At 42.4% G+C, this 27,733-nt stretch overlaps 1 protein-coding gene across 3 annotated transcripts; it reads right to left on the bottom strand.

Annotated features, from left to right (window-relative positions):
* Window positions 1–142: 142 nt before the first annotated feature.
* LOC112227140 (lactosylceramide 1,3-N-acetyl-beta-D-glucosaminyltransferase A) lies at window positions 143–27,575 on the bottom strand. Of its 3 annotated transcripts, none has more exons than XM_024391993.2 (2): window positions 27,487–27,575; window positions 143–2,530 (listed from the first exon to the last, which is right to left on the bottom strand). In XM_024391993.2, the coding sequence occupies exon 2, from the start codon at window positions 2,197–2,199 to the stop codon at window positions 1,048–1,050; it is 1,152 nt and encodes a 383-aa protein (XP_024247761.1). In that variant the 5' UTR covers window positions 2,200–2,530; window positions 27,487–27,575; the 3' UTR covers window positions 143–1,047. The 3 variants fall into 3 exon arrangements, with proteins under 3 accessions (XP_024247761.1, XP_024247762.1, XP_024247760.1); XM_024391994.2 differs by lacking the exon at window positions 27,487–27,575 and adding an exon at window positions 14,487–14,627; XM_024391992.2 differs by lacking the exon at window positions 27,487–27,575 and adding an exon at window positions 12,016–12,204.
* Window positions 27,576–27,733: the final 158 nt, after the last annotated feature.

Genomic DNA, 27,733 nt, shown 5'->3' on the forward strand with positions numbered 1-27,733 from the left:
AACCTTTCTCTCAGATGAATTTGTTTCACAGTTAGTCTATATCACCTCATTGTTTGTTTCTTGCGACAGGTTGAAAAGGCTTCCTATATGCTTTGGTTAGGGTTTCCAAATGTAATACAAAGAATTTGCTTGAAACAAGCTGTATATTTCCCACCTGCATCCTCCTTTAATTTACAGAACAATTCATTAATGTTCATTTAAATGTTCATTAATGATAAGAGATCAGCTGATATGCATAATACTTTGAATCTCTGTGGAATTTTCCACCTCGTAACAGACACTTTTGGCACTCGCACATGATAACCCATCCCTGTCATGTAGTCTGGGTATGCCAACCACGGGCACAGTATGTCACTAGTCACCACTAATAACTCAAACATATGCTACACATTAATGTACTGCTTCACCTAAGACAGTTGCCACCTTATGGCTGCAGAGTTTTGAAGACTTCTTTAACCCCCAACATCCATTTGAAATGCTTGCTGTCAGTTTCAAATGCATCCTTGACATTGGGTACATTTTGAAATTTAAAAAAATGAATGGTATCTTCCTTTTAACTTTAGCAACCCTTACTGTGAAACGACAGACAATGAGCCAATTGTGTCCATCCACAGTTGGTTTTAAACCACAGCAGTATAACCAACAGAATAACAGAATTTTAGGCCATTCTCCCAATTAGTTTCATGGAAGGAGATGTGGGTGCGGAAATTCACTTAGAATCCTATTTGTCATCCTTATCTCTGGATAGCATCTCCTTATTCATCACATTCAGTCTCTGCTCTTCAATACATCGTAAAGATATCAAGAATTGGACCACTGCTGGCCATATAGATAGACGGTCACTATAAAGCCATATAGATAGGTCACTGTAAAACCCAAATTTACAGCAATAGATTTGACTCATGGGTATCTTCCTCCATCAACACAAAAAACAGGCCTTCCCTCCTTCATCCTTTTCAAATGACGGGAGACCGATGAAAGAAAAATTTGGTACAAAATGATCCCTCGCTCTATTTTGGACCAAACACAGTACATGGGTTTACTGTACTACAACAAGGCTGCCTTGCAGGGGTAGCTGTTTAAGAAATAAGGTCTACAGAGAAGGGTGAGTTTCACAGCTGTGCAATACAACCTCCCAAAGAGTCCTGACGTGACCCGTTTGACCTCCGGATTCGTGGCGGCTTTCCAGAGTTCGTATATGTCGGCCACGTGGCCGTGCGACGTCATCATCTTGTCGTAGATGCACAGGTGGTAGGGCGCCTTGCCCTCACCTGAGAAGTACACATGCTCCTGCGGCAACACGCCCATGGCGTTGGCGCAGATGCCCATGAAGACATCGTCGATGTACAGCGAGGCGTTGAGGGTCAACGAAGCCTGGTAGATTTTGTTCGCCACGTCTCTGGAGACAACGTAACCCGCCCCTGCCGTGTAGTCTGGGTATGCCAACCACGGGTACATCTCGTATGGGACATAGTACTTGCTTTCCTTCCGGCGGATGGGTGGCGCGCCTCTGTGCACGCGACCGATCCAGAAGTCTGTAACGCCCTTCCTGTCTATGTCCTGAAGGTAGCGCACCAGGTTGGGCATGTGCACGAAAATGTCATCATCAGACGTCATGAGGAAGCGGGCGTGCGGGCAGTAGGCGTGCGCCCACCGAAACTGTAGCAGAAGCTTGAGGGTTAGGTTGTGGAACGAGTCCACAAAGTCCTGCTGGACCAAGTCGCCATTCAAGCGGTCTTCACGGACAAGGTTGTGCTGGGTGCCCCCTCGGCTCCTCCGAGTATGGGCAGCTTCCTGCTGCTTGGGGAGGCCCAGCACAAAAACCACCTTCACCGTCACCCCCAGGGTCTGGTGGATGTAGGTCTCGTTGCCCCACGTCGACCGTATGGCTCGCCGTCTCTCAATGTTCTCTGGGGAGGACTTGACTAGCAGCAGCAGTAAAACATTCTTCTCTCCTGAGCACTTATACGGGTGGTTGAGCAGGTAGCGGTGGTTGCTGAACATGTGGGCCTCCTGCCGCGGGATGGTGAAGCTCTTGTTGATGAAGGTGTAACGGTTGACCAGGTAGCGGTAGGAGTAGGCCTTGACGTGGCTCACCACGCTGTCATCCCAGCACACCATCACCACCGACAGCACCAGGCACGTGGTCATTAGCTGCAAGCACTGGCACTTGCGGATTCGCCGAAGATTCACAAACATACCGGAAAATTGGTTCTGGAAAATTCCGGGGTTCTTCCTCTGTCAAGTCTGAGCGGTGGCGGTGGCGGTGATGCGTGTCAGAGTGTGTGAAAGAGTGGCTGCACAGGCAGTTGTCCCAGTGACTGTGCATAGCAGTGTGTGTGTTCCATCCTAGGTTTCCCACATGGAGCAGGAGGCATGGGTGTGTCAGGGAAAATCACATGAGGAGCCTCCCGGAAACCATCGCCTCCGTCCGGCAAGTCACTCACACTCCTGTTGTTACTGACTCACACACAGCCGTCCTCATAGTTGCTCAGACTCATCCAGCGTCCCCAGGGTGCCGAGCATTGCTCTGAAATGGAACAGAGAGTACACGTTTTACTCTAATGGCCCAATGTGGTGAGAGTTAAGTGTAATAAAATCCTCCTCAGAGAAAAACAGACAAACCGATCAATCAACTAGTCTAAAACGGAATTTTACAATTTTGCCTTTGGGTGTGATAGAGTTCTTAAACATCTGGTAACTGTTTACATTAGACTGCTCTTCGACCTGTGTAGTTACTCTGTAATTACTCTAACTAGAATGTATTAAGTTCTTAATACAATGTTGTTATTTAAAGATGCAATATGCAGAAATCGCTCTGCCATTTCCTAGTTGATAAAATTCTAATAGTTTGCCTAATTTCAGTTGATGTGACAAAACAAGCAGTCATTGTGAAGACTCATTGTCCATCTAAACCTCTGTGAAATATCTTTTCCAGAACCACAAATATTGTATTTTCAGCTGTTTGAAGCTGTTGTACAAAACCCAAAGTAAAAGATGCAAAAACTAAACTAAAGAACAGGATGCATAGAAATGGCGAATGATGAGAATGAAAGCTCTATAACTCTTATTTCTATGTGCATTTGGTCGGTCTCCCTAAAAAAGTTACATATTGCAGCTTGAATACAACATCACTAGAGCAATTACAACACAGGTACAAAAGCAACTTAATGTAAAGACTTAACAATTATTTTTTGTAATGTAAAGTTGTAGTATTTACTCTTATTTAATCTCCATGAATTTTTTTAAAGCTAGTCGGGCTAATAAAGTGTCATAATGATGAATTGTGGGGCCATTTAGTCATGCAGGCACACAGATACATGTTTCATTGTCCAAGCCACGGTATGTATGTTAAGGTAATATATATATATATATATATATTGAGCTGTCTATTCTGACTGTGTCTTATAGTGTAATGGTCATAAATAGATTCCCTGCCAGGGCTTTCAAGGATGATTCATTACTGGGGAGGTTAACATGCAGTAGTGATGTCATTAACAAAACCAATAATGAAATAGTACCTCAACAAAATAGTATGATGAGATATATATATATATACTGTGGGAAGAAAAAGTATGTGAACCCTTTAAAATTACCTGGATTTCTGCATAAATTGATCATACAGTTGTATCTGATCTTCATCTAAGTCACAATAATAGACAAACACAGTCTGCTTAAACTAATAACACACAAACACTTATTGTTCATGTCTTCGTTGAACACACAGTGTAAACATTCACAGTGCAGGTTGGGAAAAAGTATGTGAACCCTTGTATTTAATAACAGGTTGGCCCTCCTTTGGCAGCAATAACCTCAACTAAACATTTTATGTAGTTGCGGATCAGACCCGCACAACGGTCAGGAGGAATTTTGGACCATAGTTGTTCTTGCTATGCAATTTTCAATGAACACCCCTATGAGAGTCTTTTTATAACCCCTCCTAAAACCCCACCTGTTTTGGCTGTTGTCAGTGACTTTGTTTTCTTGCTGGGGGAACGTAACACCACCCTCAGACTTAAGGTGTAGAACTTTCCTTTTTATTCTATTTTTATTCGCCCATATAAAGTCTTATGATCAAGTATGCTTTTTTTTATAAGAATGTCTTCGGTGTGGTAACCGAGAAATCAATTAACAACTTCGAGAGCCATGCCATTCTGAAGAGGAAATATTCTACTTGTAAGATTTATGGGACGATTTTTTTCCATTTAATTAGATCTGCTTTCATATTGTTGAGTAATGAGACACATTTCTATTTGTTTGTCACTTATTTAGCATCCTAAGTATTTTATATATTTTTTGTGGTCCACTAAAGGATTTGCTGTAGATCATGAATGTTTTGTTTTTCCTATTGCCATTATTTTAGGGTTTTCCAAGTTAATTTTATATCCTGAGATTTGAGTATTCTGAAACTATATTTAGCAAGAGTGGCATTGAGTTTTCAATATGGTCAGGTATATCAGGAGATAGTTATTGTATACATTACATATATAGAGCATGTGGGCTGAGCAAACATTAAACAGAACACACAAATCTAGCCATTTTAAACTCCAACTCCTCTCCTAATGTACCGAAAATCTCTGGATTATGTTATTGTACATACATTGGAGGAAGACTGTCAGTTAAATGTACTCTGATTTCAGAGTACTCTCGTCTGACTGTGTCAGAGTGCAGAATAACTGATGAATTTACGAACGCTCAACACCCGTTGAATACGGCATTTTAACGTAAATTAAAATATAGTGGCAGGTGGGGTTCTACTTGGGGAGAGTGGGTCCACCGAGAGACTGAAGTGAGATGAGTCGAAGCTCCACACACACCTCAGAGAAGCTGCCCTTCCAGTCACCCCAATCCCTCTACACCTGTTTTAAATCTATAGGCTTATCATTTAAACTAAATCAGTTTCATATCATAAAAACAAGTACTTCTGTTGTGTGCTTCTCCTCTGATTTCCTGATGTGGCTTTGTGTGACATTAGCTGAGAAGTCCAAAATGTGGCCGGTGAATGGTAAAAACCAGCGCAGCAAACGTGGTGCTGGGGGTTCTGCCATAATAGAGGGGTTTATGGCGACGATCCATCGGAACTCCTGAGAGCTGCGGAAAGCGTTCGGCACACAATGGAGGGCATCAGGATAGCTCTGGGAGCACAATGACAGTGAGAGAGCGGGGATGAGAATAGGTTGTTTCCGCCCGTTTGGCCTGGGTATAAACCAAGGGGGTCATGGATGGGCCCGGGACTCCCAGCACATCACCACGCTGCCCCCCAGAGCTTTTATCATTAGCTACCCACTGCCTACTAGGGTCACTCGCTCAGAATCTTGTATCTATCTCTGTCTCCTTTCTCCCCTCTCTGTGTCTCCCTCTCTCCATCCTTATCTCTTCCTGTGACTCCCTCTGTGCCTGAGTAAGATGAGGTATTGCTGTCTTGTCTAAACCTCAGCTTCCCCCAGCCCACCCCCCACCCCCATGTGTTAATGAGAATATTGACTGTCTGTGTGTTACAGTAAAGTCCACACCTGCATGAATCTGTGTTTACTAATTAAGTGTCATTTTCTCATAAAGGACAATGGTTCAAGAAACAATCGTCTGCAAATTGTCTGATTCAAGTAGATCTGAAGTTAACTGGAAAGGGACATCCAGTGACACTACTCCACTCACCACCGCTTACCGTACATGAAACTGGGGTCATTTTGCATTGGTAAATTAAACAACAGTTAGAAGTAGAGACATGCTAAAATAAATGGCTCTGGATATCAGTATTGTCTTACTTTGATGTATTCATTTCTGCTTCATGTACGTGTGTGTGTACTGGCGTCTGACATAAGACACTGATTATAAACTGGGTGGTTTGAGCCCTGAATGCTGATTGGCTGACAGCCATGGTATATCAGACCGCATACCATGGGTATGACAAAACATTTATTTTACATTTTTAAATATTTAATTTTTAATATAATTACATTGGTAACCAGTTCAGAATAGCAATAAGGCACCTCGGGGTTTATAGTTTATGGCCAATATACCACGTCTAATGGATGTTTTTAGGCATGACGCAACAGCCGTGGTATGTTGGCCATATACCACACCCCCTCGAGCCTTATTGCTTAAGTATACTTCCCAGGCACTTGTATTTACAATGGACCTAAACCTAAGGCTTTAATGGCTTTCCTGCTGATGGTGTCATGGCCACGATACCATGTCCATCTAACAAAGACAAAGATGTGTCTCGCCTCTCAATTCTCATCATTGACATCTGCCAGTAAACTTGCAGAACAAATAGGCAGTTTTTCTTGTTGACTGTTGAAAGTCAAATATGCTTTACCTCACAGGTGTGTTTGGTTTGTAATACGTGTCTGGCTTTTTTATGGCGGTTTTGGAGCAGTGGCTTCTTCCTTGCTGAGCGGCCTTTCAGGTTATGTCGATATAGGACTCGTTATACTTTGGATATAGATACTTTTGTACCTGTTTCCGCCAGCATCTTCAAAAGGTCCTTTGCTGTTGTTCTGGGATTGATTTGCACTTTTCGCACCAAAGTACGTTCATGTACTTGTGGATGTATTTCAAGACCTACCTTCAAACTCAGTGCCTCTTTGCTTGACATCATGAGAAAATCAAAGGAAATCAGCCAAGACCTCAGAAAAAAAATTGTAGACCTCCAAAAGTCTGGTTCTTCCTTGAGAGCAATTTCCACACGCCTGAAGGTATCACGTTCGCAAGTATAAACACCATGGGACCATGCAGCCGTCATACCGCTCAGGAAGGAGACTCGTTCTGTCTCCTAGAGACCGCCAGTTGACTCAAATGATGTCAATTGGCCTATCAGAAGCTTCTGAAGCCATGACATAATTTTTGGGAATTTTCCAGTCAACTTAGTGTATGTAAACTTCTGACCCACTGGAATTGTAATACAGTGCGTTATAAGTGAAATAATCTGTCTGTAAACAATTGTTGGAAAAATTACTTGTCATGCACAAAGTAGATGTCCTAACAGACTTGCCAAAACTATAGTTTGTTTACAAGAAATTTGGGAAGTGGTTGAAAAATGAGTTTTAATGAATCCAACCATTGTTCTTCCTCTGTCAATCATGGTTACCTGCAAGGAAACACGTGCCGTCATCATTGCTTTGCACAAAAAGGGCTTCACAGTCAAGGATATTGTTGCCAGTAAGATTGCACCTAAATCGATCATCAAGAACTTCAAGGAGAACGGTTCAATTGTTGTGAAGAAGGCTTCAGGGCGCCCAAGAAAGTCCAAGCGCCAGGACGTCTCCTAAAGTTAATTCAGCTGCGGGATCGGGGCACCACCAGTACAGAGCTTGCTCAGGAATGGCAGCAGGCAGGTGAGAGTACATCTGCACGCACAGTGAGGCGAAGACTTTTGGAGGATGGCCTGGTGTCAAGAAGGGCAGCAAAGAAGCCACTTCTCTCCGGGAAAAACATCAGGGACGGACTGATATTCTCCAAACGGTACAGGGATTGGACTGCTGAGGACTTGGGTAAAGTCATTTTCTCTGATGAATCCCCTTTCCGATTGTTTGGGGCATCCGGAAAAAAGCTTGTCCGGAGAAGACGAGGTGAGCGCTACCATCAGTCCTGTGTCATGCCAACAGTAAAGCATCCTGAGACCATTCATGTGTGGGGTTTTTCTCAGCCAAGGGAGTGGGCTCACTCACAATTTTGCCTAAGGACACAGCCATGAATAAAGAATGGTACCAACACATCCCCCGAGAGCAACTTCTCCCAACCATCCAGGAACAGTTTGGTGACGAACAATGCATTTTACAGCATGATGGAGCACCTTGCCATAAGGCAAAAGTGATAACTAAGTGGCTCAGGGAACAAAACATCTATGTTGGGTCCATGGCCAGGAAACTCCCCAGACCTTAATCCCATTGAGAACTTGTGGTCAATCCTCAAGAGGCGGGTGGACAAACAAAATCCCACAAATTCTAACAAACTCCAAGCATAGATTATGCAAGAATGGGCTGCCATCAGTCAGGATGTGGCCCAGAAGTTAATTGACAGCATGTCAGGGTGGATTGCAGATGTCTTGAAAAAGAAGGGTCAACACTGCAAATATTGACTCTTTGCATCAACTTCATGTAATTGTCAATAAAAGCCTTTGACACTTATAAAATGCTTGTAATTATAATTCAGCATTCCATAGTAACATCTGACAAAAATATCTAAAGACACTGACGCAGCAAACTGACACAAATATTAATTTCCACATTCTTAACTTTTGTCCACGACTGCATACTCTTGGCAGATGGAGCAGATGCTAAGCTACTGGACTGTTTTGCTAGCACAGATTGGAATATGTTCCATGATTCCTCCGATGGCATTGAGGAGTACACCATCAGTCATTGGCTTCATCAATAAGTGCATTGATGACGTGGTCCCCACAGTGACCCCAAACAGAAGCCATGGATTACAGGCAACATCCGCACTGAGCTAAAGGCTAGAGCTGCTGCTTTCTAGCAGTGGGACTCTAACCCGGAAGCTTATAAGAAATCCTGCTATGCCCTCTGATGAACCATCAAACAGGCAAAGCGTGACTAAACACCTCCATCTGCAACTGGATCCTGGACTTCCTAACGGGCCACCCCCAGGTGGTAAGGGTAGGTAACAACACATCTGCCATGCTGATCCTCAACACAGGGGCCCCTCAGGGGTGCGTGCTCAGTCCCCTCCTGTACTCCCTGTTCGCTCATGACTGCACGGCCAGGCACGACTCCAACACCATCTTTAAGTTTGCCGATGACACAACAGTGGTAGGCTTGATCACCGACAACGACGAGACAGCCTATAGGGAGGAGGTCAGAGACCTGTGGTGCCAGGACAACAACCCCTCCCTCAACGTGATCAAAACAAAGGAGATTATTGTGGACTACAGGAAAAAGACGACCGAGCACGCCCCCGTTCTCATCAACGGGGCTGCAGGTTGAGAGCTTCAAGTTCTTTGGTGTCCACATCACCAACAAACTAACATGGTCAAAGCACAACAAGACAGTCGTGAAGAGTGCACAACAAAACCTATTCCCCCTCAGGAGACTGAAAAGATTTGGCACGGGTCCTCTGATCCTCAAAAGGATCAGCTGCACCATCGAGAGCATCCTGACTGGTAGCATCACTGCCTGGTATGGCAACTGCCTGGTATGGCAACTGCTCAGCCTCCGACCGCAAGTCACTACAGAGGGTAGTGCGAAAGGCCCAGTACATCACTGGGTCCAAGGTTCCTGCCATCCAGGACCTCTATACCACGTGGTGTCAGAGGAAGACCCTAAAAATTGTCAGACTCCAGCCACCCTAGACATAGACTGTTCTCTCTGCTAACTCATGGCAACGGTACCGGAGCGCCAAGTCTAGGTCCAAGAGGCTACTAAACCGCTTCTACCCCCAAGCCATAAGAAGTCTGAATATCTAATCAAATGGCTAGCCAAACTTTTTGCATTCCCCCCCATTTTACACTGCTGCTACTCTGTTATCATCTATGCATAGTCACTTTAATAACTCTACCTACATGTACATATTACGGCAGCAGTGTGTGTGCAAAGTTTCCAACTGATCCAGTGAAGAATTACATTACCGCACAAAATTTTGTATCAAGTCTGCCAGGAGTTTGCCCAAATGTGCCGAATTGATCAATTGATACATTTTCAAGTACATAACTATAGAGAACATACAAAATGCTATGGTAATAAAACATTTAAGTTTACACACCCCCAGGAATGTCATAAATTATAGATCATTAGCTTATACACTAACTTTCACACATCTAGGTGGCCGGGCGTGGTGGGTGTGGAGCCAGAGACAGCAGTGTGGTCAAACTGTAGATCCCAGTGCCTACATTTGGACATAAAAATGTATTTATCTAACAAAACTATGCTACATTTTATCTCTGAGACCTTCAGGATGACAAATCAGAGCAAGATTACTGAATGTAAGTACATTATTTACCTTCCAGGGTGAATGTATCAAAGTAGTTGCCGTGATAAGAGGTTAAACAAATCAAAATCTATTTTAGATTCTTCATAGTTGCCAAACTTTGCCTTGTTGACAGCTTTGCATTCTCTCAACCAGCTTCACCTGGAATGCTGAGCACATTGGCTGCTTTTCCTTCACTCTGCGGTCCAACTCATCCCAAACCATCTCAATTGGGGTGAGGTCGGGTGATTTGTAGAAGCCAGGTCATGTGATGCAGCACTCTATCACTCTCCTTGTTGGTCAAATAGCCCTTATACAGCCTGGAGTTGTGATGGGTCATTGTCCTGTTGGAAAACAAATTATAATCCCACTAAGCGCAAACCAGATGGGATTGCGTATCGCTGCAGAATGCTGTGGTAGCCATGCTGGTTAAAATCACAGACGGTGTCACCAGCAAAGCATCACACCACCACCTCCATGCTTCACGGCTGGAACCACACATGCGGAGATCATCCGTTCACCTACTCTGCGTCTCGCAAAGACAGGGCAGTTGGACCAAAAATCTCAAATTTGGACTCATCAGACCAAAGAACAGATTTCCACTGGTCTAATGTCCATTGCTGGTGTTTATTGGCCCAAGGAAGTCTCTTCTTATTATTGGTGTTCTTTAGTAGTGGTTTCTTTGCAGCGATTCAAGCATGAAGGCCTGATTCACGCAGTCTCCTCTGAACAGTTGATGCTGAGATGTGGCCGTAACTTGAACTCTGTGAAGCATTTATTTGGGCTGCAATAACTCTTAATGAACTTATCCTCTGCAGCAGAGTTAAATTTGTCTTCCTTTGCTGTGGCTGTCCTCATGAGAGCCAGTTTCATCATAGCGCTTGATGGATTTTGCCACTGAATTGACTGCCCTTCGTGTCTTAAAGTAATAATGGACTGTCGTTTTCTCTTTGCTTATTTGAGCTATTCTTGCCATAATATGGACTTGGTCTTTTACCAAATAGGGCCATCTTCTGTATACCACCCCTACCTTGTCACACCACAACTGATTAGCTCAAACGCATTAAAAAGGAAAGAAATTCCCCAAATTAACTTTGAACAAGGCACACCTGTTAGTTGAAATGCATTCTAGGTGACTACCTCATGAAGCTGGTTGAGAGAACGCCAAGAGCCTGTCATCAAGGCAAAGGTTGGCTACTTTGGAGAATCTCAAATATAAAATATATTTTGATATCTCACACTTTTTAGTTAGTACATGATTCCATATGTTATTTCATAGTTTTGATGTCTTCGCTTATTCTTCAATGTAGAAAATAGTACAAATAAAGAAAACCTGAATGAGTAGGTGTCCAAACTTTTGACTGGTACTGTATATATTTTAAAAATGTATTCACAAATGTAGTGCACTGGGCCTTCAGTAGTCCTGTATTAGCAGTCTGATATAGCCCTCGTTAGGGCGGAGAGACCTGTATCTTGTCAGTATATCTATAATATTTGCTCCAGCTAAACTTAGAGGACAGTAGGCCTAACTACTTTCAAAAAGCATGTTTTTTTAAAATATATAAATATTTTATTGTCACCAGGTCGGTGCAGTGTAATATGTTGTTCTGATGACAAATAAGCAAATGGCGGTATTAGACTGAAAGATTATAAGGTAATTTGGTCAAATTTATGAGCCTCCATGCTTATTAGTTGTTTATTCAACATATTTGCTGCTACGGCACTCAATCCTGTTTGAACCCATTTCCCTTCCTGTTTTACTGGTTTAGATCAACCAGAAACGTCCCTTGGCCAAATATTCTAAGATTTTCATAAAAATGCCAAATATGTGGAGACAAAAATAGTTGGGTAGGTGCAGCGGACAGCAGCGGTCCGGAGTGCATGGAGTTTGGCTCTGCCACTTCTCACAATGGTGCTCCTTTAGTAGTTAGATCAAAGCTGAATCAATGTCTTGGAAGATCACATCATATATCATTAGTATTCTACATAAAATAACAAAACATCTTCCCGCCGCTATGGTCACAAGTCGTATAAATAGATCTCAAACTGGAAAGAATCACTGCCGAGCACGCGCCACAACACAGCACTTACCGCTGTTATGCATAATATCCCAATGTCAACCGACTCCTGTTGAGTTCTCCCCTCCTGTACAGATTCTCTCCTTGTATAGCTCTGGAAATTGTTATGTCTACTCTCCCTGGAGTGGAGTCACACACACACACACACACACACCCCTCTTTCTAGAAGCAGCGGCAGCAGCTGCCAGTTCAACCGAGTGTGTCAGCATCACTCTGTCAAGAGCGTGTGAATACGGCTCTCTGCTCAATCCCCGCCCTCACACACTGTGGGGGTGTGTAGACAGGGAGGTAGGAAGCCATATGAGGCAGTGAAAGACTCTTGAAGTGCTTGCTTCCACCTCAACATTTTCAACCAGAGGTTTTCCCCTGACGATATCAAATCCATAAACATGTCCCTAGATCATCTATAGTACCTATCTTTTTATTAAGAACACATTTCCAATGGCGGCCTACCGGGGAACAGTGGCTTAACTGCCTTGTTCAGTGGCAGAACGACATATTTTTTTACCTTGCTAGGTCCGGGATTTGATCCAGCAATCTTCCGGTTTGGCTACCTGCCGCCCCAATCATATAGAGAAAGTCATCTATCATATAGTAAAAGTAAAGACAAAGGAAATTATCTATCATGCATCTAGTATTAGCTCGCTATTAACAGAGGGAGACGACACACTGTCAAGGCCTCTTCCTATTCTCTCTCTCACCACAATTAAGTGTTTTTCCTGATGTACTACTTTAGTGCTGTTCTGGGCGACTGTCATGTTCTGGGCTGCTGGGTCTTTTTGTTAACCAGCTAAATGTAACTACATGGAATCTACGTAATCCCCAAAAGTAATTATTTATCAGGGGAGGGCCATAAACAATAACTAGCAATGATGCATACTCAAAGGTTAAAATTTCAGCTTTCTGGTAAACATAGTTATAAATTGCTGCTGTGTAGTCACGTTTGATGACACATGCTCAAGTATCTATCTGTCATGCATCTATTATTCTTCCTGTTCTCTCTCTCACCAAAATGAATGTTCAGTGTTCTACTAGTCTAGTCCTGTCCTGGGCTAGTGTCATGTTCTGGGCGGCTGGGTCTTTTGTTCACCAGTTAAATGTAACTAAATGTAATCTTAATTTATCATGAGGGGGCCATAAACAATAACTAGTAATGCTGCATAGGCCTACTCAAAGTAAGGCTAAAATCTCACCTTTCTCTTAAACATAGTTTATACATTGTTGAGGTATAGGTACGTTTGAGGACACAAGCTCAAGTACACAGTACAAATAGAAAATATTTTATACGATGTATTTCCTATTCAACAAAACTGTATGAATAAGGCTTGAAATGAGATTATATGCTTTCTAAATATAGAATGATCAGATTATAAAACACGACTAAGTATACGATTTCAACTTCCTTATAACTGTAAAATACATATCTGTATGTTTAGTGTTAGAGAAAATGTGCATATTTTCTAAAGGTCTCTCTTGATCAAAACGTCTGCCCCCATCGCTGTGAATGTTTCACAGAGCTCTAGCTTAGCTTCCTGAACTCCTCAAGAACTTGCCTTTCATCTCATATTAATATTATCCCTCTATGACAAACTGTTTTGATTAAAATCTATTCATTATTTGAGATGAGTGGCTATATATCGATCTCTGAATGTGATACCCGTGATGAAAAAACACACTCCTGCTGCGCTACGATGTAACGATTGCAAGCATGTGCTTTGTCAGTGGCTGTGATGTTTAGGTTATCAGCCAGTAGTTGATGGACAGTCAGAAGAAAAAAATGAAATTGTAGGAGGGACATCCTAGCTTCAAGTGCTTTCAGATTTCACATCCTAAGTCACACGGGCTCAGGAAAAATACTACTGTGTCCGTGGGAACCCAGGACTCAACGCAAGCCATTTCGCTCTACGGAATCTACATGCTAATGCTAATATCTGGTCGAGCACAGTTTAACTATGGTGTTTTATTAGGAAAATATGACACTTGTATCTGACCAATCACAGGCCCCTGTCTATAACAAAGCATTTTTAAATCCAATGGCTGTGGACCAAGCACATATACCATACAGTGCATTCGAAAAGGATTCAGACCCCTTGACTTTTTCCACATTTTGTTGTTACAGCCTTATTGTAAAAAAACAAAATGTAATCCCCTAAATCTACACACAATACCCCTTAATGATAAAGCAAAAACAGGTTTTTAGAATTTTTAGCAAGTTTATAACAAATACAAATATGAAATATCACATTTACATAAGTATTCAGACCCTTTACTCAGTACTTTGTTGAAGCACCTTTGGCAGGGTGTACCACCGTCTCGCCTACTCCTGCTGCCTCCCACCCTCAGGAGGTCAACGTCCATCATTACGCACACCTGGTCATCATTTACTCTGTGATTACTCCCTCTTCATTTAGCCCGGAGTTGACATCAGTCATTAGGTAATATTGTTTTTTCTCACGTTCTGAATCATTTCTTTATTAAACTCACCTTCCGCACCTGACTCCTGGCGTATTATGCTACACTGGAGTTAAGTGCTTCCTGGAATTAAGTGAATGTTGGTTTTATCTTTATTGTAGATCTGACCAAATCCGTTCGGCACCTGCGTGTGCGCACATGACAGCATGTTTGACTGTGTGCTACAGGATTCCGTACATTGTGTGCCTTGCTTTCACTTCCTCCTGGAGTGTCAGTAAGAAGTGAGTCACCCTTACAGTAACTTCAGATTTTTGTTGCGTTACAGCCTGAATTTGGATTGAATTGAGATTTTGTTTCACTAGCCTACACATACATTTTTACAAATGTATAAAAACATGTCTCAAGTCAACCCCTTTGATATGGCAAGCCTAAAAGTTCAGGAGTAAAAATGTGCTTAACAAGTCACATAATAAGCTGCATGGACTCACTCTGTGTACAATATTAGTGTTTTAACCTGATGTTTGAATGACTACTTCATCTCTGTACCCCACACATACAATCCTCTGCAAGGTCCTTCAATCGAGCAGTGGATTGCTAACACAGATTCAACCACAAAGATCAAAATGTAAACAAGCAGACATTGAATATCCCTTCCAGCGTAGCGAAGTTATTAGCCAAAGGGCTCAGTGGTCTAAGGCACTGCATCTCAGTGCGAGAGGTGTCACTACAGTTCCTGGTTTGAATCTGGGCTGAATCATATCCGGCCGTGATTGTGAGTCCTATAGGACGGTGCACCATTGGCACAGTGTTGGCTAGGGTAAGAATTTGTTCTTAACTGACTTGCCTAGTGAAATAAAGATTGGGAAGGACTAGGAAGTTTTATTTTTATAAAAAGCCAAGCACAGAAAAAACTGGTTCAGTCTACTGTCCAACAGACACGGCGCGACAAATTCACCTTTCTGCAGGACAATAAACTAAAACACAAGGCCAAATATACACTATTGTTGCTTACCAAGATGACATTGACGGTTCCTGAGTGGCCTAGTTACAGTTTTGACTTATATCGGCTTGAAAATCTATGGCAAGATTTGAAAATGCCTGTCTAGCAATGATCAACAACTCATTTGATAGAGCTTGGAAGAATTTCAAAAATTATAATCCCGGTGTGCAAATCTCTTAGAGATTTACCCAGAAAGACTCACAGCTGTATTCGCTGTCAATGATTCTAACATGTATTGACTCAGGGGTGTGAATAGCTATGTAAATGAGATATTTCTGTATTTCATTTTCAATAAATACGTAAACATTTCTATAAACATGTTTTCACTTTGTCATCATGGGGTATTGTGCGTAGATGGGTGAGAGAAAAAATGTTATCCATTTTGAATTCAAGTTGTAGCCTAACACATCAAAGTGTGGAATAAGACAATGGGTATGAATACGTTCTGTAATCACTATTGCTAATGTATTGATAATAGAATTCATAATATAATTTATATACATATTTTAATAAATGTATTCCTACTATTCATCCTTCCTCAAGATATAGTCCCGACACAATTCTAGAGTTGCTACCCAAGCGGGCTTGGTCATTCGTTCTATTGGTTTGGTTGCCATAGACGCGACCCAGTCGTTCAGGCTTTTTGTTCTGTATCTATGGACGCGACCCAGTCATTTATTCTAAATGTTCCATTGCCATACTGGCTGACAACGTTCTTATCCCTTGCTTGCTAGCTCCCCAACTACGGCTAACTTAGTCATGTCAAACAGTGAAGTCAAAATAACAAAGTACAGTAGCTGCATTTGCGTTTAAGCTGTTTCTTAGTGGCATTTATTTGGATATATCCATAACTATGAGCTAATGATGAGCGATTTCGCCTGGTGTAGAAAATGAGCTCTCTCGTCAGGACACTTGTTGAGAGGAGCCAACAACACAGCTAACACAATCACTTCAGTCTGAAGCTGGAAAGAGTTAACCATCTACAATTTCATTTCATTTACCTGTTTTCTATTGATAGTTTTGTTATCCTTAAAAATTATACTGATTCATGATTTCGACTGGCTGAGAAAAGCTGCCTGCCCGTCTCTCTCATTGTGACTCCCGACATGTTCATTACTATGGGACAGCTGGAGATCTAAGTTGTATATTGAAACAATGTCTCTCTGACATTTGCAACAGATATCAAGGTTTATACAAATCTCTACTGATGACAACTAAATGTTAGTCTAAAAGAAATGTGAGATGTCTAGATGCTTTTTATAGTGGAGATGAAGTTTATAAATTGCCTGGCTGGGCTGATGAGACAGTGGATTGCGCAGTCAGATGGAACAAAGTAAATAGGCATTTTAAAGTCATAGATTTAGCCAGTGGTAATTTGTGGAATAGACACTCGGCTGGAATGCGGTTTTAAACAATCAGCCTTCAGGATTAGACACACCTTTTGTATAAATGTACAATATCCTGTAGACCAAGCATTGGCATCACCCCTACATCTCTGTGGCTGGTGTGTGTGTTTACATTAGTGGTGATGGACAATCAGAATACAGGCATGTATTGTACCTGTTCCTTCCCCCCCCCAGAGCCAGGCACTAGCATCACCCCTACAGCTCTGTGTTAGTGTGTGTGTGTGTGTGCGCGCGCGCACACATTGTTTACGTAAGTGGCAATCACTTTAACATATAAAGGAAATGTTCTACATATATAAATGTAAAAAATGGTTTAGGCCCACACATTGGGGAGGTGGGTTAAAGTGAAAAACAATTAAAAACAAACAATCAGAATGTTAAAAAATCACATGGAGGCAACAACTCATTAAGGATAATGAGACTACATTTTATTACATTACAGCCTTATTCTAAAATGGATTGAATAAAAAAAACGTAAAAAGCAATTTACACACTATCCCATAATGACAAAGCAAAAACAGGTTTAGAAATTATTGCAAATGTATAAAATTCATATTCACATAAGTATTCAGACCCTTTGCTAAGAGACTTGAAATTGAGCTCATGTGCATCCTGTTCCATTGATCATCCTTGATATGTTTCTACAACTTGTATGGAGTACACCTGTAGTAAATTAAATGGATTGGACATGATTTGGAAAGGCACACACCTCTCCATATATAAATAAAATGTATTTCACCTTTATTTATCCAGGTAGGTCAGTTGAGAACAAGTTCTCATTTACAACTGCGACCTGGCCAAGATAAAGCAAAGCAGTGCGACAAAAAAAAAAAAGTTAAAAGTACAGTCAATAACACTATATACAGTGTGCGCAAATGGAGTAAGGAGGTAAGGCAGTAAATAGCCCATAGTCGCGAAGTAATTACAATTTAGCAAATTAAGACTGGAGTGATAGATGTGCAGATGATGTGCAAGTAGAAATACTGGTGTGCAAAAAAGTAAATAAAAACAATATGGGGATGAGGTAGGTAGTTGGATGGGCTATTCACAGATGGGCTATGTACAGCTGCAGTGATTGGTAAGCTGCTCAGATAGCTGATGCTTAAAGTAAATAAGTGAGGGAGATAAGTCTCCAACTTCAGCTATTTTTGCAGTTCGTTCCAGTCCCTGGCAGCAGAGAACTGGAAGGAAAGGTGGCCAAAGGAGGTGTTGGCTTTGGGGATGACCAGTGAGATATACCTGCTGGAGCACGTGCTACGGGTGTTATGGTGACCAGTGAGCTGAGGCGGGGCTTTACCGAGCAGACTTATAGATGACCTGGAGCCAGTGAGTCTGGCAACGAATATGTAGGAGGGCCAGCCGAAGAGAGCATACAGATCAGAGCATACAGTGGTGGGTAGTATATGGGGCTTTGGCTATTTTGTAAATGACATCGCCAAAGTCGAGGATCGGCAGGATAGTCATTTTTACGGGGGTATGTTTGGCGGAGTGAGTGAAGGAGGCTTTGTTGCAAAATAGGAAGCAGATTCTAGATTTAATTTTAGATTAGAGATGCTTAATATGAGTCTGGATGGAGAGTTTACAGTCTAGCCAGACACCTAGGTATTTGTAGTTGTCCACATATTTTAAGTCCGAACCGTCCAGAGTAGTGATGCTTGTCAGGCAGGCGGGTGCGGGCAGCGATCGGTTGAAGAGCATGCATTTAGTTTTACTAGCATTTAAGAGCAGTTGGAGGCCACAGAAGGAGTGTTGCTTGTTTGGAGGTTTGTTTGGAGGTTTGTTAACAGTGTCCAAAGAGCCAGATGTATACAGATTGGTGTTGTCTGCGTAGAAGTGGATCAAGGAAGCACCAGCAGCAAGAGCGACATCATTGATATATACAGAGAAAAGAGTCTGCCTGAGAATTGAACCCTGTGGTACCCCCATAGACTGCCAGAGGTCCGGACACCAGGCCCTCCGATTTGACACAATGAACTCTGAGAAGTAGTTGGTGAACCAGGCGAGGCAGTCATGAAGTTAAAACAATTGTCCGTAGAGCTCTGTGATGTGATTGTGTCGAGGCACAGATTTTTTTACATTTGTTTTTATTTTACCTTTACATAACCAGGTAAGCCAGTTGAGAACATGTTCTCATTTACAACTGCGACCTGGCCAAGATAAAACAAAGCAGTGCGACAAAAACAACACAGAGTTACACATGGGATAAACAAACGTACAGTCAATAACACAAGATCAAATCAAATGTATTTATATAGCCCTTCGTACATCAGCTGATATCTCAAAGTGCTGTACAGAAACCCAGCCTAAAACCCCAAACAGCAAGCAATGCAGGTGTAGAAGCACAGTGGCTAGGAAAAACACCCTAGAAAGGCCAAAACCTAGGAAGAAACCTAGAGAGGAACCAGGCTGAGGGGTGGCCAGTCCTCTTCTGGCTGTGCCGCGTGGAGATTATAACAGAACATGGCCAAGATGTTCAAATATTCATAAATGACCAGCATGGTCAAATAATAATAATCACAGGCAGAACAGTTGAAACTGGAGCAGCAGCACAGCCAGGTGGACTGGGGACAGCAAGGAGTCATCATGCCAGGTAGTCCTGAGACATGGTCCTAGGGCTCAGGTCTTCCGAGAGAAAGAAAGAGAAGGAGAGAATACTTAAATTCACACAGGACACCAGATAAGACAGGAGAAGTACTCCAGATATAACAAACTGACCCTAGCCCCCCGTTACAAACTACTGCAGCATAAATACTGGAGGCTGAGACAGAAGGGGTCAGGAGACACTGTGGCCCCATCCGATGACTCCCCCGAAAAAGGCCAAACAGGAAGGATATAACCCCACCCACTTTGCCAAAGCACAGCCCCCACACCACTAGAGGGATATCTTCAACCACCAACTTACCATCCTGAGACAAGGCCGAGTATAGCCCAAAGATCTCCGCCACGGCACAACCCAAGGGGGGGCGCCAACCCAGACAGGAAGATCACATCAGTGACACACCCCTCCTAGGGATGGCATGGAAGAGCACCAGTAAGCCAGTGACTCAGCCCCTGTAATAGGGTTAGAGGCAGAGAATTCCAGTGGAAAGAGGGGAACCGGCCAGTCAGAGACAGCAAGGGCGGTTCGTTGCACCAGAGCCTTTCCGTTCACCTTCACACTCCTGGGCCAGACCACACTCAATCATATGACCCACTGAAGAGATGAGTCTTCAGTAAAGACTTAAAGTTTGAGACCGAGTTTGTGTCTCTCACATGGAGGCAGACCATTCCATAAAAATTGAGCTCTATAGGAGAAAGCCCTGCCTCCAGCTGTTTGCTTAGAAATTCTAGGGACAGCCTCCCGGGTGGGGCAGTGGTTAAGGGCGCTGTACTGTTGTGCCACCAGAGACTCTGGGTTCGTGCCCAGTCTGTCACTCCTCAGCAGGTCAGGCTTGGTCCTGTTTGTGGGTGAGTCCCAGAAAGCGGGCCAATTATCTACAAATTCTATCTTTTGGGAGGGGCAGAAAACAGTTTTCAACCAGCGATTGAGTTGTGAAACTCTGCTGTAGAGCTCATCACTCCCCCTAACTGGGAGGGGGCCAGAGACAATTACTCGATGCCGACACATATTTCTAGCTGATTTACACGCTGAAGCTGTGTTGCGCTTGGTGACCTCTTGACTGTTTCATCCTAACATCGTTGGTGCCAACGTGGATAACAATATCTCTATGCTCTCTACACGCGCCGGTTTTAGCTATGGCCAGCACCATCTTCAGATTAGCCTTAACGTCGGTAGCCCTGCCCCCTGGTAAACAGTGTATGATCGCTGGATGATTCGTTTTAAGTCTAATACTGCGGGTAATGGAGTCGCCAATGACTAGAGTTTTCAATTTGTCAAAGCTAATGGTGGGAAGCTTCGGCATCTCAGACCCCGTAACGGGAGGAGTAGAGACAAGAGAAGGCTCGGCCTCTGACTCCGACTCGTTGCTTAATGGGGAAAACCGGTTGAAAGTTTCTTTCGGCTGAATGAGCGACACAGGTTGAGCATTCCTACAGCATTCTTACAGCATTCCTACAGCATTTCCCTCCAGAAACCATGAGAAAGTTGTCCGGCTGCGGGGGACCGTGCGAGGGGATTTATTCTAACGTTCCTATCTGTACTTACTGGTGGCACAGACGCTGTTTCATCCTTTCCTACACTGAAATTACCCTTGCCTAACGATTGCGTCTGAAGCTGGGCTTGCAGCACAGCTATCCTCGCCGTAAGGCGATCGTTCTCCTGTATATTATGAGTACAGCGACTGCAATTAGAAGGCATCATGTTAATGTTACTACTTAGCTTCGGCTGTTGGAGATCCTGACGAACCATGTCCAGATAAAGCGTCCGGGAGTGAAAAAGTTGAATGAAAAAAAGTTCAGTGAGGGGAAAAAAAAAAAATATAAACGGTAATTAAAAAGTTGTCAGGTAGCAAAGTAAGGTTGGCAAAAAAAACGCACAGCAACACGTAAACAAGTCTGCAAGTTGTGACCAGAAATCTGGGGAAGGGTACCAAAGCATTCTGCAGGATTGAAGGTCCCCAAGAACACAGTGGCCTCCATCATTCTTAAATGGAAGATGTTTGGAACCACCAAGATTCTTCCTAGGGCTGGCCGCCCGGCCAAACTGAGCAATCGGGGGAGAAGGGCCTTGGTCAGGGAGGTGGACAAGAACCCAATGGTCACTCTGCCAGAGATCTAGAGTTCCTCCTTGGAGATGGGAGAACCTTCCAGATCTCTGCAGCACTCCACCAAGCAGGTCTTTATGGTAGAGTGGCCAGACGGAAACCCCTCAGTAGAAGGCACATGACAGCCCACTTGGAGTTTGCCAAAAGGCACCTAAAGAACGCTCAGACAATGAGAACCATCCCTACGGTGAAGTATAGTGGTGGCAGCATCATGCTGTGGGGATGTTTTTCAGCAACAGGGACTGGGAGACTAGTCAGGATTGAGGAAAAGATTAATGGAGCAACGTACAGAGAGGTCCTTGATGAAAACCTGCTCCAGAGCGCTCAGGACCTCAGACTGGGGGCGAAGGTTCACCTTCCAGCAGGACAATGACCCTAAGCACACAGCCAAGACAACGCAGGTGTGCCTTCGGGACAAGTCTCTGAATGTCCTTGAGTGGCCCAGCGAGAGCCTGGACTTGAACCCGATTGAAAATCTCTGGGGAGACCTGAAAATAGCTGTGCAGCAATGCTCCCCATCCAACCTGACAGAGCTTGAGATGATCTGCAGAATAGAATGGGAGGAACTCCCCAAATACAGGTGTGCCAAGCTTGTAGCATCATACCCAAGAAGACTTGAGGCTGTAATCGCTGCCAACAGTGATTCAACAAAGTACTGAGTAAAGGGTCAGAATAAATGTGATATTTCAGTCTTGTATTTTTAATACATTTGCAAAACAAAAATCTGTTTTTGGTTAGTCATGATGGGCTAGTATGTAGATTGATGGGGGGGGGGAACTATTTAATCAATTTTAGAATAAGGGTCTGAATACTTCCCGAATGCACTGTAGGTCACCATTTAAATTAGCCTTGATAGGATAAGTCCTTCTGCCGATATAGTTAGATGGAGTTAGAGAGAGGAACAGATACATTGCTTTCCCACGGGAGCTGCTAAGAATCCATTCAATCTGGTCTGAGATCAGATCAGAGACTGTGCCAGCATCCCAAATGGCACTCTATTCCTTATGTAGTGCACCTCTTTTTGACCAGGGCCCATATAGGGTTCCATTTGGGACTAGTGCCTCGTGATACAGTAGATATGACATCATGGTAGTGACCATGCAGCAATGGATTTCTCTCAGGGATTGTCTGCTTCACACCCGACTTGAGATACCGTCCACATTGACATCATCATGGTGTCTATACCTTCCATTGATTCAATGCCGTTGCACCCATCAACTAGTGTCTTTGGACAGAGTTTGGAAAACGGGTGTGTTTATCATGATTAAGTTTGAGCTATTGTCAGCATTGACATTCCAATGTTCTGCTCATTGATACACTAGGCTACTGCATTACTCCTCAACTAGTTTTATTGTGCTGTATAGGCAATTGGGCATGGAGAATGTGCATTTGCCTCCTTAGCCAGCTTGAGGTATTTGCTTTAAATGAATGTGTTCAATTGACGCCCTACTGCCAACCACCTTAACAGGTTTCACTGGATCAACTTTGAGAATGGGTATGTAATTAGCACTTTAATGTTTGAGTACTCAATGTCTGGTTGTCATGTACTATGAATCTTTTTTAAAAATGGCGATGGTAGGTACTAAGACTGAAAACCAAGAAATACACACAAAACGGTTTTACAGTTTAATATTTCCATTTTAATCTCCACTTTCCTATCATTTATTTCCAGTAAGAAATTGTGAATAAAAATATATCCTAAAAATCTGGGTTTTCCAACAGTTACTGGGTGCTTTACTGCAGAGATGTATTTACACAGGAGTTCACTAGGTGACAAAAAAGCTATTGTAAATATTTTACATTTACTGTTGATTCAGTCATTCAACACGTTCAGTCAACAAATTTGACATAAATTAACTTTTGCTACAAATGGTACAAGATATACCATATTGCTTCAATTCAATGACAAATCATGGTCTATAGTCAGGGATTAATACGGCAACAATGAATCCTGTGATGGGAATTTAAGTCAATCTCCGATTGATGGTCTCACAAGCCACAGAGATGAAGGGGTGATGCTAGTGCCTGGTTCTAGGGGATATAGTACATGGAAGTCTGACGTAAATTCATAATGCCCTCGAAGCCGGTGTTTGGAGGATATATTGACACAGTTTGCCAGCCCGAGACGAAACACCCGTGTCAATATATCCAACAAACACCGGCTTCCCTGGCATTATCACTTAAATAAACAGCAGGTGGAAGTCTGTGTGACATGCAGCTGAACACAGCATACTGGAGAAAGCTTAAGGTGAGAGTGATAACAGCGAAAGGTGTGCCCGTGTGTGTGTGTGCTTCCATGCCCACACCCTTGTTAATAGCTTGTATAACAACCCAGGTGCTAAATGTACCCAATTGTCATACTTGAGAAAGTAAAAATACCTTAATTGAAAATGACTCAAGTAAAAGTCACGCAGTAAAATCTGCTTAAGTCTAAAAGTATTTGGTTTAAAATATACTTAAGTATCAAAAGTATAAATGATTTCAAATTCCTTCTATTAACCTCTACGAACGAGATGGGTGTCCCTAAACTGGGATGGTTGTTGCTAACGTGCGCTAATGTGACTAGCATGATGTTGTATACAACAGCCAACTTTCCGGGACATAGACATGTCTTATATGGGCAGAAAGCTTAAATTCTTGTTAATCTAACTGCAGTGTCCAATTAACAGTAGCTATTACAGTGAAAAAATTACCTTGCTATTGTTTGAGGAGAATGCACAACAAAACACTTATCACAATAACTGGTTTGATATATTCGCCGCTGAGGGTCTCAGAGATTAAATGTAGCAGAGTTTTGTTTGAAAAAAATGTATGTTCAAATGTAGGAAATGGAGTCTACAGTTTGACCCCACTGCTGTCACACCCACCCCGCCGTCTAGATGTGTGAAAGTTAGTGTATAATCTAATGATCCATCATGTATGACATTCCTGGGAGTGTGTAAACTTAAATGTTTAATTACCATAGCTATGTACTTCAAAATGTATCAATTGACCAATTCTACACATTTCGGTAAACTCCTGGCAGACTTGATACAAAATTGTGTGCAGTAATGTAATTCTTCACTGGATCTGTCTGAAACTTGGCACACACTGCTGCCGTCTGCTGGCCAGAATAAAAATTACACCTAGACTGCTATCTGAAAGTATGGCCTTTGTCTTGCATTTCAAAGATTAATTTAATTTATGTTTTAAATGTGCATTTTTTTTTGTATTGTCTTTTACCAGATCTAATGTGTTATTCTCCTACATTAATTTAAGATCCACAAACTTCAAAGTGTTTCCTTTCAAATGGTATCAAGAATATGCATATCCTTGCTTCAGGTCCTGAGCTTCAGGCAGTTAGATTTGGGTGTCATTTTAGGCGAAAATTGTAGAGAAAAAAAAGGTACAATCCTTTAAGCAAACCAGATGGTACCATATTCTCTTTTTTTTAAACAGAAAGCCAGGGGCACATGCCAACACTCAGACATCATTTACAAACTAAGCATGTGTGTTCAGTGAGTCCGCGAGATCACAGGCAGTAGGAATGACCAGGGACGTTCGGTTGTTAAGTGTGTGAATTTGGCTATTTTCCTGTCCTGCTAAGCATTCAAAATGTAACGAGTACTTTTGGGTATCAAGGAAAATGTATGGAGTATAAAGTAAAATATTTTCTTATTGAATGTAGTGAAGTAAAAGTAGTAAAAAATATAAATAGTGAAGTACAGACACACCCAAAAGTACTTTAAAGTATTTTTACTTAAGTACTTTACACCACTGTGTGTGTGCCCCATCAAAAGTAAAACGTTTACAGCGTTTTCTGTGCCAACACCTTTGTTAATAGCTTGTATGACAACTAAGTGAACCCACCATCAAGGATTTTCGTTCCATAACCTTGGTTAAAGATTAGATCCAATGTTTAAAAAGAACAGTTTCAACAACCATCATAGATAAAAGGGGTGTTTTAGAAATATGAGCTGGATTAACGACTGTGTAGGATAGATTAACGAACACTCAATGAAGGAACAGTCAACTGATTATGATAGTGTTATTCTAATGTTTATATTGTCAATGATATTGTCAATACCTTACCAAAAGTGATTACAGTGCCTTCAGGACTTTGTTTCTATTTTACCAAATAGTGGCTATCTCCTGTATACCATCCATACCTTGTCACAACACAACTGATTGGCTCAAACGCATTGAGGAAGGAAATTCCACAAATTAACTTAACAAGGCACTCCTGTTGAAATGCATTCCAGGTGACTACCTCATGAAGCTGGTTGAGAGAATGCCAAGAATGTGCAAAGCTGTCATCAAGGCAAAGGGTGGCTACTTTGAAGCATCTCAAATATAAAATATAGTTTTAATGGTTGAACACTTTAATTACAACATGATTCCATATGTGTTATTTCATAGTTTTGACGTCTTAAATATTATTCAACAATGTAGAAAATAGTAAAAATCAAGAAAAACCCTTGAATGAGCAGGTGTCCAAACTTTTTACTGGTACTGTAAGAAAGTCATGACCATTATGCTTTTAGGTAAAGAGGACCATTTTGTGCATGTTTTAAACTGTGAGTGTGACTGATTCCAGTCCTCTTGATTAGGGGGTCCAGGGTCCTCCCCGGGAGAATGTTTAAGTAGAAGGACTGCGAAGCTCAGTTCTGGTGACTTGTTAAAAGGACATATTCCAAAATTAATTAAAATAAGTTCACGCTGACACCATCTAAGCTATAATTACCACCACCAAAAATGGGCCTAACATACTGATAAATTATGCTCGAATTATTTGAACATATTGGATATAGCCTATGCATGGTCTATATTATCAAATGTGCTATTAGCAATAAGCATTATCACCTGTAACCCAACTGATGAAGAATAGTGGCTATAAAATCTGCATTCACCCCATTGGACACAACATCCTGATTGTTATTATATACATTTTGCCATGGGACGGTGAGAAGACTTTGCAGTTTTACAGCTAATTTCCCTCAAATCTACACATTTTGCCATATGTTGGAGAGAAATATTTGCAGTCTAATATGAGTGAGACTGACAAAAAATTATGGGGCCTCCCTGGCCGGTAATTCGACCATGATAACAAGTTTAGAAAGCTGGCCGCTAAACTAATTTAGCAATCTAAAAATTGTAAGCTAACATAGTCAGCTAGCCCATCAGTAACTGACGTAACAAGAGAAAAACAGCTGGCCGCCAGTTGCCCATCACTGATCTCAGACAACGATCTAGCATTAGTGTCACTATCCTGGACCCAGTATTGGAAGGGAACAATCATCTAGGACCAGTATAACTATCCTGGACCCAGTAGGGACCAACCATCTAGGACCAGTGTAACTATCCTGGACCCAGTAGGGACCAACCATCTAGGACCAGTGTAACTATCCTGGACCCAGTAGGGACCAACCATCTAGGACCAGTGTAACTATCCTGGACCCAGTAGGGACCAACAATCTAGGACCAGTGTAACTATCCTGGACCCAGTAGGGACCAACCATCTAGGACCAGTGTAACTATCCTGGACCCAGTAGGGACCAACCATCTAGGACCAGTGTTACGAATCCCTTTTGGCCCGACAGAAGGGGGGGGGGGATGGTAACGAGACCCGTAACTTAACTCATGCAAATTATAGTGACAAAGTAAAAGTGAGAACGAAATAACCACGACTACTGAAATCTACCGTCAAACTCAGGGTTTATTGGAAACACACGGTAATGGGGGGAGCAGGAAAAGGGGCTGAGCTGGACCCAAGGAAAGAAACAATAAGCATCCAAAACACCCCTAAGCTAGACTAGCCTATTTCAACAACAGCTAACTAACCAAAAATAGTGGGTGGTCCGCCCAGTTCTAACTAGGGTATTTAACAAAGTTTACCTACAGGTAGTGTATGTCCATGGGCGACTTGTCTTGGTTCCCCCTTTTCCCACCAGCAAACAAACACCATAACCAAAAACAATACTCACAGGTGAGGACAAAGTGATATGGAGGTGCTCAATACATAAAGAGTGAAACAGAGCGATCTACAGACATGGCATTTACAGAGAGATTGAGCTCCACAGCAAACAACTGACAGGGTTTTAAACCAAGGGAAAGGAACTGTGATTGGGTAGGAAACAGGAGGAGGTGTGTCTTCTGATTGATGATTGGTGACTGATTGGGGAGTGATGATTTTCACCTGTGAGGGGAGAAGGAGAGAAAAGAAACACACAC

This window comes from Oncorhynchus tshawytscha, linkage group LG28, assembly GCF_018296145.1.
Source record: "Oncorhynchus tshawytscha isolate Ot180627B linkage group LG28, Otsh_v2.0, whole genome shotgun sequence".
Taxonomy (NCBI): domain Eukaryota; kingdom Metazoa; phylum Chordata; class Actinopteri; order Salmoniformes; family Salmonidae; genus Oncorhynchus; species Oncorhynchus tshawytscha.

Excerpts from the sequence above, each read along its gene's own strand:
- LOC112227140 (XM_024391993.2), bottom strand. The coding sequence starts at position 2,199 with ATGTTTGTGAATCTTCGGCGAATCCGCAAGTGCCAGTGCTTGCAGCTA.